Source organism: Osmerus mordax, chromosome 21 (genome assembly GCF_038355195.1).
Source record: "Osmerus mordax isolate fOsmMor3 chromosome 21, fOsmMor3.pri, whole genome shotgun sequence".
Lineage (NCBI taxonomy): Eukaryota > Metazoa > Chordata > Actinopteri > Osmeriformes > Osmeridae > Osmerus > Osmerus mordax.
This window is the reverse complement of record NC_090070.1, coordinates 5,081,404-5,093,518: the sequence shown is the minus strand read 5'-3', so window position 1 is coordinate 5,093,518 and position 12,115 is coordinate 5,081,404. Positions and strand designations below refer to the sequence as shown.

At 40.0% G+C, this 12,115-nt stretch overlaps 1 protein-coding gene across 1 annotated transcript in view; it reads left to right on the top strand.

Moving 5' to 3' along the window:
* Positions 1 to 12,115, top strand: part of si:ch211-126j24.1 (phosphofurin acidic cluster sorting protein 2) — a 38,302-nt gene that overhangs the window by 9,180 nt on the left and 17,007 nt on the right. Inside the window, exons 2-3 of the mRNA XM_067259470.1 lie at positions 7,069 to 7,156; positions 11,673 to 11,762. Of these exons, the coding sequence (XP_067115571.1) occupies positions 7,069 to 7,156; positions 11,673 to 11,762 (178 nt within the window). The remainder of the gene's footprint in view (positions 1 to 7,068; positions 7,157 to 11,672; positions 11,763 to 12,115) is intronic.

The window sequence follows — 12,115 nt, the reverse complement described above, 5'->3', positions numbered from 1 at the left end:
GCACTGTAAAGGTCACCAGCTGAGGGACTGTTGATGTTGTGCTATCGTCTGTGCCGTAAGGCCATGGCTGTGCCGTTATGAGACCTGCTGAGCAGAGGTATTATGTAGGACACGGTGGAGCATTGAGAGAATGACATGAGAGTGTAGGAAAGGGATTCTTTTTTTATAGGGATGGTGAAGAGAAAAGGAGACAGAGGCACAATAGACAGAGCTCACACACAGTAGGAAAGCACTAAAGAAAGAAAGGAAGAGCATGAAAGAGAGGTGTATGCCAAACATATTACTATGGCTGTTACAATGTATAAATAAAATATATTTTTGACAGACAAAACTATACAACTAAGAGGAAGTGCCACTTTATTTAGACGATAGTAAAATATTGTACTGTAACTGTACTTGTAGTGTAGTATCTAAAAGTCTATCATTCACCTGACAGATACCAGTCCACTGACAGATTAAGATGTGTCTTGGTCTCTGTTTGGTGCTTAAAGGGGACAAGCTTGACCAATCAGACATAATCTTCTTAAGACCGTGCTCAGGGAGCAGCGACCAACATGTTTTTCTGCTGTCCCAAGGCAGTTACAAGATTAACAACTTGACAGACAATGTTTGGAGTTAGACTCAAAGGCTAAAATAATAATGGTCGTCAAATACTGTACATATTAAACAGGTGTTGTTTATATCCCAGGTCATAGAAACAAGGGCATTATGTTAATGAAGGTATTTTGTCATTCGATATGCTGTGGACTAAAGATCTCACCAGAACTCGGTTGAACACAACTTCTTGAAAAAGGAGAGTTACTTCACTGTCAGTGTGTCTTTCTTTGTGTGTGGGAAAAGAGAGGTTTTACCAAGTAACCCCATATGGGTAACTCCCAAAATCATGGCTACCTAGTTGGCTATCCAATTGGCTAACTACCATTCAGTTTCAAGTTTTGCAGGCTAACACAAGAAATAGGGATAGTATCATCAAACCAGGTTGCTAGGCCAAGCATTCAGTGAGCAGGCTGTAAGGTGTTAAGGTGTAAATGTGCATACTTGCCATATCTAACATCTAATTGAGCCAAATTTGAAATCTGCTCACTTAAACAATGGCAATACAGGGGCTACAAAAATAGTGTAATGAAAATGAATACCCTAAAATTGTTGTTGTTGCAGACTGGTTACTGTTAATGAGAGTTTGGTTTCAGTATCCTTACTGGACTGGCCAAATCGTGTGCCTGTTAGATACCACAGGTTGGTCTTGCTACGTGATTGACAACCATTATTGGCAGACGTGCAGTATCACCATTTAATTCGTTCCTCTGATTGATTAGAGGTTGACCCAGTCACATGTGATCTCATTTTGGCCACGCCCATTGGAACGCCTCTTAGCCCAGACAGCTTATATCGGAAAGATGCCAGACTGATAGGTGAAGTGAGTGGGTGAAAAATCAATGTTGTGTGTCTGTGTGTGTGTTTCTTGACGTGTATGTGTGCATGCATGCATGAAATAGCAACAATCTGCATTTTGTCAATGGTTGAGTCCTCAAGCTTGATCTTGAAGACTCAAGCATCCAATCACCATAGTCCTCCACGGCATAATAATATTTATAGCTCTCCCCTCCAGTGATAAGAGATGGTTGCAATTTATGAATGGGATTAAGTGTGTCTGGATGGATTTGAAAACCCAATGAAAGTTAGATTTTTTTCTAGTGTGCAAATTTTTTTATATTTTAAATGTATTTTAGAGTGTTTGGACTGTTCTGGTGTGTGTGTGTGTGTGCATCCGGTGGCATTCAATCAGTCCATCGTGTGCTCTCAATGTCACTCCGCCATCTTCCCTCGCGTCCATAAATCTGTGGCGTGTCTCACGGGAATTGAGTTGATGGGCACTCTGCTCCTGTCCTTCAGTGTCACACTCCACTTGTTAATCCAAGAGCATCGCACTACTTTCAAGGGTCAGAGGTGTTACTCATTAGAGCCGCCGTGTGTGTGTGTGCCAGAGTGCATGTGCATGCATGTGCGTGTGTGTGCTTTCATTTGTTAGAGAGTATGTGTGTTCAAAATACAGAGAGAGCTATGGACCACGAGACTCCCCAAGGTCAGAAGCATAATTCAGTCAGTCTGATGAATGCTAGAGCTCTATAACACAGAATTTCCAGAAACGCATTTGCATTTTCAAGAACGTGGCTGCAAAATCGTGACCACAATTCAAATTCAAATGCATTTCCAGAAATGCATTTTCATTTTAAGAACGTGGCTGCAAAATCGTGACCACAATTCAAATTCAAATGCATTTCCAGAAATGCATTTTCATTTTAAGAACGTGGCTGTAAAATCGTGACCACAATTCAAATTCAAATGCATTTGCAGAAATGCAAAATGAACGAAAAAGCATTCTGAGCGGCGCAGCAGAGTGACGTCAGTAGCTGCTCTTCTTCAGCTCCCTGCTGACCGAGCTACCCATCTTGTTCGGTAGGGAGCGGTGTGCACATCTGCATTGCATTACATTGCAAATGTGCCGGGAAATTGATTGAATTGCCGGGTCTTTAGAGGACGCATCACAGACTGAGCAACTTGATGTCAAACAATGACTAAAACAGTGGCAGAGCTACTATTAATGTGTAAATCTGTGACGGCAGAGTATGCAGCCAAGCTCTCTATGACTTGTTCTACTCGGTCACGGGCATCAGACTCACATATATTATTAGATTTTACCTGTTCAGCTAATTCTAACAGTGTTTGCACAATTTGAGGGAGCGCCATGGTCTGTGATGCGTCCTCTAAAGCCGCGGTCCCCAACATTTTTGCGCCACGGACCGCTTTCATGTAAGACATATTTTCACGGACCGGCAGAACGGACTGGGAGGAAAGATAGGCCCTGGACAGCTGCGCTGCTAATGCATGTACATTCTGGGTTTGATGTGATCCTAGTTAGTGACTTCCACACCTAATGCGAGCGGAAAAATAGTTTAGCTGATTTGAGCGAAAAATAGTTTTGGGAGTTTTATGTAAAATAAACAGCCGTTTTTTCAATTGACCCATCTTTACGTTTCTTAGCCTGGTTTTCCATCGTTATATTGTTACTAGCTAGCTTTCGATGTGTCAGTCCCACTGTTGTGTGTGACTATAAGCTACGACAGTGACACCCGAAGTGCGTTCCTTATATCCAGTTCAGGCCTATTCCATAATTTTGTTTGATTGCTGTCACGGCAGAAAATCCCGCTTGATGTTGGAAATGGAAGCAGGGTTTTCAGTGCTTTAGTGGCGATCTCAGGATAGCCTTCATCCAAAACACCGATAGAGTTGTTGTCTCAAACAGGCTTCATTGAGTGGTAACTATCACTTGTCATGTGTCAAGAGGAAGAGACGCGCATGATACCGTTCAATAAAGCCCACAAACTTTCTAAAAAATGAGTAAACACAGTCTTTGCAGAGCTTTTTTGCTCAGGGGAAAAGACCCGCGGAGAAGGAGAGAATCAGGTTTCAATCAGTCATTTTTCTGAATAAAACGTCTTTCAGACTCTGATAATCAATTAAAAGGAAATAATGTTAGTAATTCTTTTTTTGTGCGGCCCGGAACGAAATGACCCACGGACCGGTACCGGTCCGCGGACCGGTGGGCACCGGTTGGGGAACGCTGCTCTAAAGACCCGGCAATTCAATCAATTTCCCGGCACATTTGCAATGTAATGCAATGCAGATGTGCACACCGCCCTCTACCGAACAAGATGGATAGCTCGGTCAGCAGGGAGCTGAAGAAGAGCAGCTACTGACGTCACTCTGCTGCGCCGCTCAGAATGCTTTTTCGTTCATTTTGCATTTCTGCAAATGCATTTGAATTGTGGTCACGATTTTACAGCCACGTTCTTAAAATGAAAAGGCATTTCTGGAAATGCATTTGAATTTGAATTGTGGTCACGATTTTGCAGCCACGTTCTTAAAATTAAAATGCATTTGAATTTGAATTGTGGTCACGATTTTGCAGCCACGTTCTTGAAAATGAAAATGCATTTCTGGAAATGCATTTGAATTTGAATTGTGGTCACGATTTTGCAGCCACGTTCTTAAAATGAAAATGCATTTCTGGAAATGCATTTTCAAATTTTACATTTCAAATTGAATTTTGGTATCTATTTGCTGGGGCATGTTTTGAAAATTAAATCTCAAATGTCTATTTCTTTTTCATTTTAATTAAGTGAAAGATTGAGCACTCTTGAAGAAGAAAATTAAAATGCAAATAGGATGATTGATTACTAATTTCATTTATGAGTCAAATAATGCAGCCACATTCTTAAAATGCAAATGCATTTCTGGAAATGCATTTGCATTTGAATTTTGGTAACGATTTGCTTCCATAAAATCGAAGACAATGTTTGCATTTAAAAAAATAATATAAACAAACATATTGGCATTTGGTAATGAATGAGCAGGAAATGGGGCATATGGATTCAGTGCTGAAATACCAATTTTAACCTAGCTACTAGGCACAACATACGTGTAGACAGACACTGATGTGTGACACACACACACACGCACACACATGCATCTTCATGTAATTAAACTTAGGTTTTAGCATTAACCCCCAAACATTTCCCAGGGGGCAAAGGCAAAATCGATACTTCTGCCATGCCTTAAAACATTTGACCAGTGTTCTGCTTTTCTATTGCTCTCGAATCCCTCACTCCAACCTTAACAACAGAGGCACATACTACACACAATTCTCAAGAGGCCATGCCAGATCTAAACACAATCCATCAATGGTCAGTAATTATCATCATCCAGACATGTCAGTGGTTATTTGAAGTTGATGGCTATATACAGGCAACCATTAAACAACAGACAGGCCAGTTGGATTTAACTTGTGTCGGAACGTTAAAATATCGTGTAGCCTATGTATGTGTGCGTATCGTGTAGTGGTTGATTTGCCTCCGTTAACATATGTATCGTAAGTCTTTAAAGAAAGTTTTTAAAATGTCTTATCTATCTCTTGGGACCGGATCCCACTTGTCACTCTAATTGAACATTTCATCAGAGATGCTATTAAAAATACATGTTTGTTTGTGACGCCTGTCAAGGTCCACTGGGCCAAAAGCGGCGTCAAGAGGAAAGAAGAATGCTCTTTGATACAGTGAAAATCTAAAAGATGAGTAGGCTTTCAGGAAGAAAGGAATATTAAATGAATGTTAAGTAAAAATTAATAGTTTTTTGTCAGGCGCTCTCACTCCCCCCCCCCCCCTCTCTCTCTCTCTCTCTCTCTCTCTCTCTCTCTCTCTCTCTCTCTCTCTCTCTCTCTCTCTCTCTCTCTCTCTCTCTCTAAATGGCCTTCTCAGAAAATGTTCAGTCAGCTGGCCTGGTTTTGTGCTGAGCTAGAGTCCCTCGAGACACACATTGCATTGTGTTCAAGTTTAAATGTCTTTGTTAGTTTGTGTTTACGTGTGTGTTTGCTTTCCCTGCATTTGTTGTCCATGCCAAGCAGTATCAAGAGGCGCTAAGACCAAGAAGATTGGCCCCAACTTCCCTTATGTAGTGTCTGATAATGTGTGCAAGTAGAGTATGTGCCTGCGTGGCTCTTTGAGAAAATGTGTTGAGTCAAGATATTTCAAGGTTTTTGTGTGTTCTTGTAGGAATGAAGCAAGGAGAGTTTGAAAGAGAACTGCCTATTTCTACAAGAAACACCTTCCTTTAATTAAGGTTGCCAGTCTGTGACAGACTGTGAAAGAAAGCAAAAACCTTCACTTTTACTCCCAAGTTCCCTATTAGTGAAACACAATTACACTTATAGACATTACCGTATACTTTAAATCTATATTCAGTTGTCAGGACTCGTCAGGTAAAATGGCCTAAATCAAATGGTCACTGTTCTTTGAATTGCTGCCACTAATAATGCAAATGTAGGTATTGTAGATATTACGTTTTCATGTAATTCACTGTAAAGCATTCTCCAACAATTACAAAAAAAATAAAATAATTGCATTTATAACAATAGGTTATGTCTTAGTTAGCTTGTGTAACTAGCCATCGACGTGAGCCACTTAAGAAAACAATGATTCTCTCCTCCCTTTGATCTAAAAGGGTGCTCTCTCCTTCCTCACACAAAGGAACTTTCCTCCTCTTCTGGCTGTTATACCGTAATGATGGTGAACTAATTAGCTCTCTGTGGAATAGCTGCTTGAGGTACTCTCTCGCTCACATCGAAAGCCTGGATGCCCTTATAAGCCGGTTGCATAATGGAAACAGAGCTCTGTTCAGGCAACTTTATATATTTTTATCTTAAAACAGTTCATCTATCTACATCAGGGTTTCCTGCAGCACTTTTCAGTTAAGCAACACACGCCTGCCGCCTTAACTACGTAGTCAAAAAAAAAAGTCTAACGCACAAACTAGCCCCACCCAGTCTGATGGCAAAACACACCCTACCACCTTAACTAACCAATTTTCTGCGGGAAACCCTGTACATAATATCTAAAGGATATTTATCTTCAGATTATATCTTTGTTTCTTTCTACAACATATCTATCTATCCATCTGTGCAATGTCCTGTTCTATAACTCGCTCTTTCTCACTTAATCTCTTTGTCTTCCTCTGCTTTCTCAGGTAGGCCTGGCCACGGCATGTCTTATGAATGGGAGTATTGTCCAAATGTGTATTTCATAAATGTAACGAATGTGAGAGACTCTGACTTATGTCCTCTCCTGTGTGGGTGAAGGAGCACATGTGTGATATACAAGCTTGGATCTCCAGTTACATCCATGTTCCTTTAGAGAGGAAAAAAAAACTTTCATCATTGTATCATGAAGAAACATTGCTTGATTTCTCATTGGGGGATACTTTTCTCAGTGTATGATCTGAATCTTTCCGTCTTTTGTAAGCATGTTACATTTTAGGGGGTTTTCAGCTTTTTGTTACGCTGTGAAATCCAGATAGAAAATCTCAGTCAAAATTACAATCTCCATTCATTGAACGTTTCCTTACAAGAATGTATGACAATGTAATTATTGTAATAATATATACAATCATTAATTATAATCAATTCAAATTAGTTAAGGAATACTAAATAAATATCTTCTCCTATGTCTTCCCCAGGTTGTGCAGCCTCACCCTCAAAAAGCTCATTGTCCTGAAGGAGCTTGATCGTGAGCTCAGCTCTGTGGTAATTGCTGTGAAAATACAGGTGAGAACCACACAAGACACTTTAAGGCCTGTTGTTTTCACGGCAACAACAGGTTGACCTTAGGGAACAGGGGGGGGTTTTCTCCAGAAAGTGGGTTTAGTGAAAACCCTGAGTTGGATAATCCTGAAATGAGGCTAAGTCTGGGTTTTCTGTTCCAGAAAGAGAGGTAACGCAAACTTTTGGTCAGTGTCCATGATAACTGACTCTGTGAACCTAACCTGCTCGCTAACAGGTTTTCCATAACAAACTCTGCATTTCTACATATCCCCTCCCACTTTCTAAGCCTGATAGGCTACAGATGTCAGTCATGGGGTGTCCTTTCCTGGTTCGGCCGACCAATCTCGAACAAAGTTTAATTCACTTAGTTATATGTTGGCAGAGGATTATAAGACCGCGATTCGATGTGCTTTAATTCCCTGATGAATATCCAAGTTAACGTTACTGTTTCCCGTCACACTCCATAGTTTAATTGAGCAACATTCTCAGCCTTTACATCGCTAATGTTACACACCGTGGATGTGCACTCAAAACCGACCAAATGCTTTTTGGCAATGAAATAAAGACAAATTATTTAAATGTGCAGAATGTGCAAATCATTTTATATTCATTATTCTCATCATTTCAGTGTAACTGAAAATTCCACACCAACCTGTAAATAAAAGTACATGGGGAGACCAGTAGCTACCATACATAGGCATCTCTGCATCCATGTCTGCGGCAGCAGTCAACGTCTCTTCATCATCTTAATCATCATCATCATCCTGTGATGAAAAGCATTCTGTTGGGGGTTACTGCTACTACAAGTTGAAATAGGCACCAACTGATATTTACTTTGTATCGTGTCAAATATGTTTAAAACCAAGCTTATAGGCCAAAGCATAATATGCCTTACCTGTTCGTAGTATGTTTTTATATTTGATATAACATTTAACATGCTATTTTATTAAGTCCACCACTATTTCACCTGTAATATTAACGGACAGTGTGGTTAAATAGCCTTTGCTTTACGCAAAGGCTATTGAGTAATGAAGGGACATGTCTCATCCTTCATATATTGATCCTAACGTAACAGGTGTAGTCGCGTCGCTCGTTAGTCACTCCCAATCTTGCCTGTAATGGGGTTTGAACTTGAGACCTTTAGGGTTTGATCCTCTGGCTTGCTCTTTGTTGGCGCAGTATTTATTCTGGGGAGTGAGCTTAACCAATTCAAGTCGCTTACACTAGCATGCTTTATGTGTTTCACGGGAGTCAGGTGGCTGAGCGGTTAGGGAATTGGGCTAGTAATCCGAAGGTTGCTGGTTCTATTCCAGACTGTGCCAAATGATGTTGTGTCCTTAGGCAAGGCACTTCACCCTACTTGTCTCGGGGAGAATGTCTCTGTACTTACTGTAAGTCGCTCTGGATAAGAGCGTCTGCTAAATGACTAAATGTAAATGTAATGTTTATTCTTATAGCAAACAGAAATATACCTATTGAGTGAAAGGGAACATCTCAACCTTTGGTGTATTACCTGGAGGCTGCCCTTGTGGTATGCAGTCTTGCCAATAGGTGCAGAGGTTGCCAAGGTGACTGCTATTTTAACAGAGAATGGAGAGAAAGAATGAAGGAAAAAGCCATTATTCTGACCTCTGGAGGGACTCTGCATTCTTCTGTGGTCACGGTGTCGCCAGAGGGAGTCTGTTTGCTGTCATTTGTTTTATTTGACCTTTTATACGCTATATATTTTCAGTATGTCAGGCCCATTCATACTAAACTATGACACATGGTTATTACCTGCTAACGCTAGTTTTGCGAAAATCTTTATTTAATGTTCACACTTTAAAAGTAACTTTAAAGCATTATTCAACAAGTCACCAAATATGCACTGTGTGTGGTCATACACATAGTCTACCCAAGAGCTGCGTGAATGAACGTGGAGGATTTTTTGCATGGTCATGCAGTTTCATTTTGTTTTGAAAAAGGGTGATGAACGCTCCATGGAAAATTCATGTCATTGGGTCTGACAGAAAATCCAATTCTCTTGGTATTAATTAAAATAGCAAAATATTTTTTAAGCTCTTAGCAACTGAGCAGCCAATCCTTGACTTTTTCTTCTGTTCTATGAAATGACTTATATTATTTCTAGCAGGCACTGAATCTTTACATTTTCATAAAACAGTTAACCTCAATGTTTATGATTTTAGGCTAAAGTTACATTTGGATTGAAATATTGGTTATCACCAGTTTTTCCAACTGTCATGATTTAAAAGATTATTTTAGTTTAGAAGAGGTTGAACGTATGTTTTGATTTCCATATGCCTTAAGACCTTATGTCCCAGTTTCAATGGAGTTCAACCCTGGGTCTTGGTTCCGTTACTTTGACTTCCTGTCATTTATGCAACATTACATAACCTTTCAAAAGTGTTGTCTTAATCGAAAAAGCACTGGACTGAATCCTGCTTGGTAGCGCTACACAGCCATCTATAGCATCTGACTAGCATCTGATGTAAATCTGTCATTAGAAGAACTTGCAGGCTTAGCCTGTAGGCTCTCACAATTATGTATTACCGTGCTCTTACACTGTTCAGGTGGTAGAAAACCCAACAGAAAAACCCTTTAAATGTTTCATTCAAGTCTTGCGGTGTCAGCCAGAAAACCTTCCAATGAATTCCTTTATTCTGCCAAGTCAAGCCTATTTTATAGGCATTGAAGTCCATTCATCATCTTTGTAATGTTAATAAAGACTGCCACTGCCTGCTACACTTGCTTTTGTGGTACCTGTCAGGTTAGATGCTTAAATAAATCTTCTGAATGGAAAAACAAAGAAAAAAACAAGGGTTGTTGGAGTAAGTCTACAGACTGGATGATGAGTGGGAGGAAGAAATTTGAATATTGTCACCCGCTCTAAAGTCTCAGTGTTCAACAGATAGTTGAGGCTTTCTACAATTGATGGATCCAGAGATTAGGAAAGCCAAAGTCAGCAAAACAAAGTTTTTTTCTTGGGTCTTACTGCATCTACTAAAACGATATACCTCATATTTATGTCAGTGCATCCTTGTGGCATGGTATATAATACCATTGTTTACAAACGTGTGCAGCTACCTTGCACAAACTTACCATATAGAACCCTAGTGATGGTTGGTTCAGTCCAGTTTAATTCACCAAATCACTAATGAACCGAGATCTTTTTCAAGGGTTATTATGCCATAGTAATGCCCCTAAGAGTGTAATGCTTCATACAGAGGCAATTACATTCTTGTAAATTAATCTTTTCAAAAAAATTCTTAGCCTTGGCTGTACTTAATATCTAGGCTACCTATCAAGCAATGAGCAGGCAGTGTTTGGAAGCCACATAGCTTTTGTCTTCCAGCTTTGGTATCAGTTAGCCTTGTAAGGTGGCTGAGCGGTTAGGGAATTGGGCTAGTAATACAAAGGTTGCTGGTTCGATTCTCGGCCGTGCCAATTGACGTTGTGTCCTTGGGCAAGGCACTTCACCCTACTTGCCTCGGGGGGAATGTCCCTGTAAGTCGCTCTGGATACGAGCGTCTGCTAAATGACTAAATGTAAATGTAAACCGTCAGAGTTGAGCCGTCCTGAGGGTGATGTAGTTTGTTTAGTTTTGTTTAGCAGATCTCATTGTGACGCTCTGTCACTTATGTCAGCGCCCTCTATTCCACTTTAGCTCAGCTGTGCACATGACAGCTCGTTAGAAGATGACCCCACTGTGTGCTCCCTTTGGTCTTGTTAATGGTTGTACATCTCTTGTCCTTGACTTTTGTGAAAAGCCAGCCTAGCATTAAGTGTGACCTGCAGTGGGCTCCCAGAAGAAAATAAGTTAAAAGAAAACTAGTCAATCCATCTTGCGACGAAGATCAGATTTCTGGTCGGCAAAATACAATTTTAGTATTTGGGAATGTTTGTTTTCATCTGACTCACTCATTCGCCCGCACACGCTTAGGTTGAGGCATTCATTCAAAGATGGCTTCTTGAAATTGGTCAAATTAGTACGTTTACCAAAGGAACCAGTTGCTCCATGGTCCAGGATCATGAATTATTGGACACGCTAACACACATAATCACTTATCTCTCACCTTTTTATCCCCTTAAGTAATGGTATGAAATCTAGATTGAGAAGCGGTTCAGTCGGTAATGCCAACACGCCACATGAACGTAACCCTAGACTATTCTGCTGAATACCAGAATGATAACTGTTTGCAGTTTGTTTTATGGTGAATAAAACACTTGATTGATGGAATCCTATTCTCTGTAGAAAATTGGTGCCTCAAAATGCACCTCAGAACTGAATTAAGCAGAGAAAAACACAAGTTTCTATAATTTTTGGAACAACAAAAGCTAACTTTATATATATATATATATATATAAAAATAAAACTCTCATATTCATGACCTGACCAACACAAACTATAAAAGGACCATATGACTAGAGAGAAAGAGGGAGAGAATAGAACAAAGAAGCATACCAGATAATTGAATTTCTGTTTGCTTGTCTAAACATCTCAAAATGTTTCTGTTCTCAGGGCTCCAAGCGTATCTTGAGGTCTAATGAGTATGTCCTTCCCCCGGACGGGCTGATGGAGACTGACCTGGAACTCACCTTTTCCCTCCAGGTTAGATCATTTAGTATAAACATGTATTGGGGAAAAAAACATTTGTGCCACTGATGTATTTCTATTGAATTGATTGATGGCATTGAAGATAGCACAGAGTTAAAATATTTTTATAGGGATAGTGTATACGTTCTGTGTGGCAGCTTTTGGACCAGCCTACACACATTCTAAATACTCTTTTTAAGAGAAGGAATATACATTACATTTACATTTATTAATTTGGCATTATTGAAGTTCTAATACAGTATAAGTGGTCTGAACACTTAAGATGTCAGTGTTGCTTGGAAAAGCTATCGTAAATGCATTTGCTCTGTTAGTTATATTGGGACAGTTAGCATTGTCAATCTGCTAGC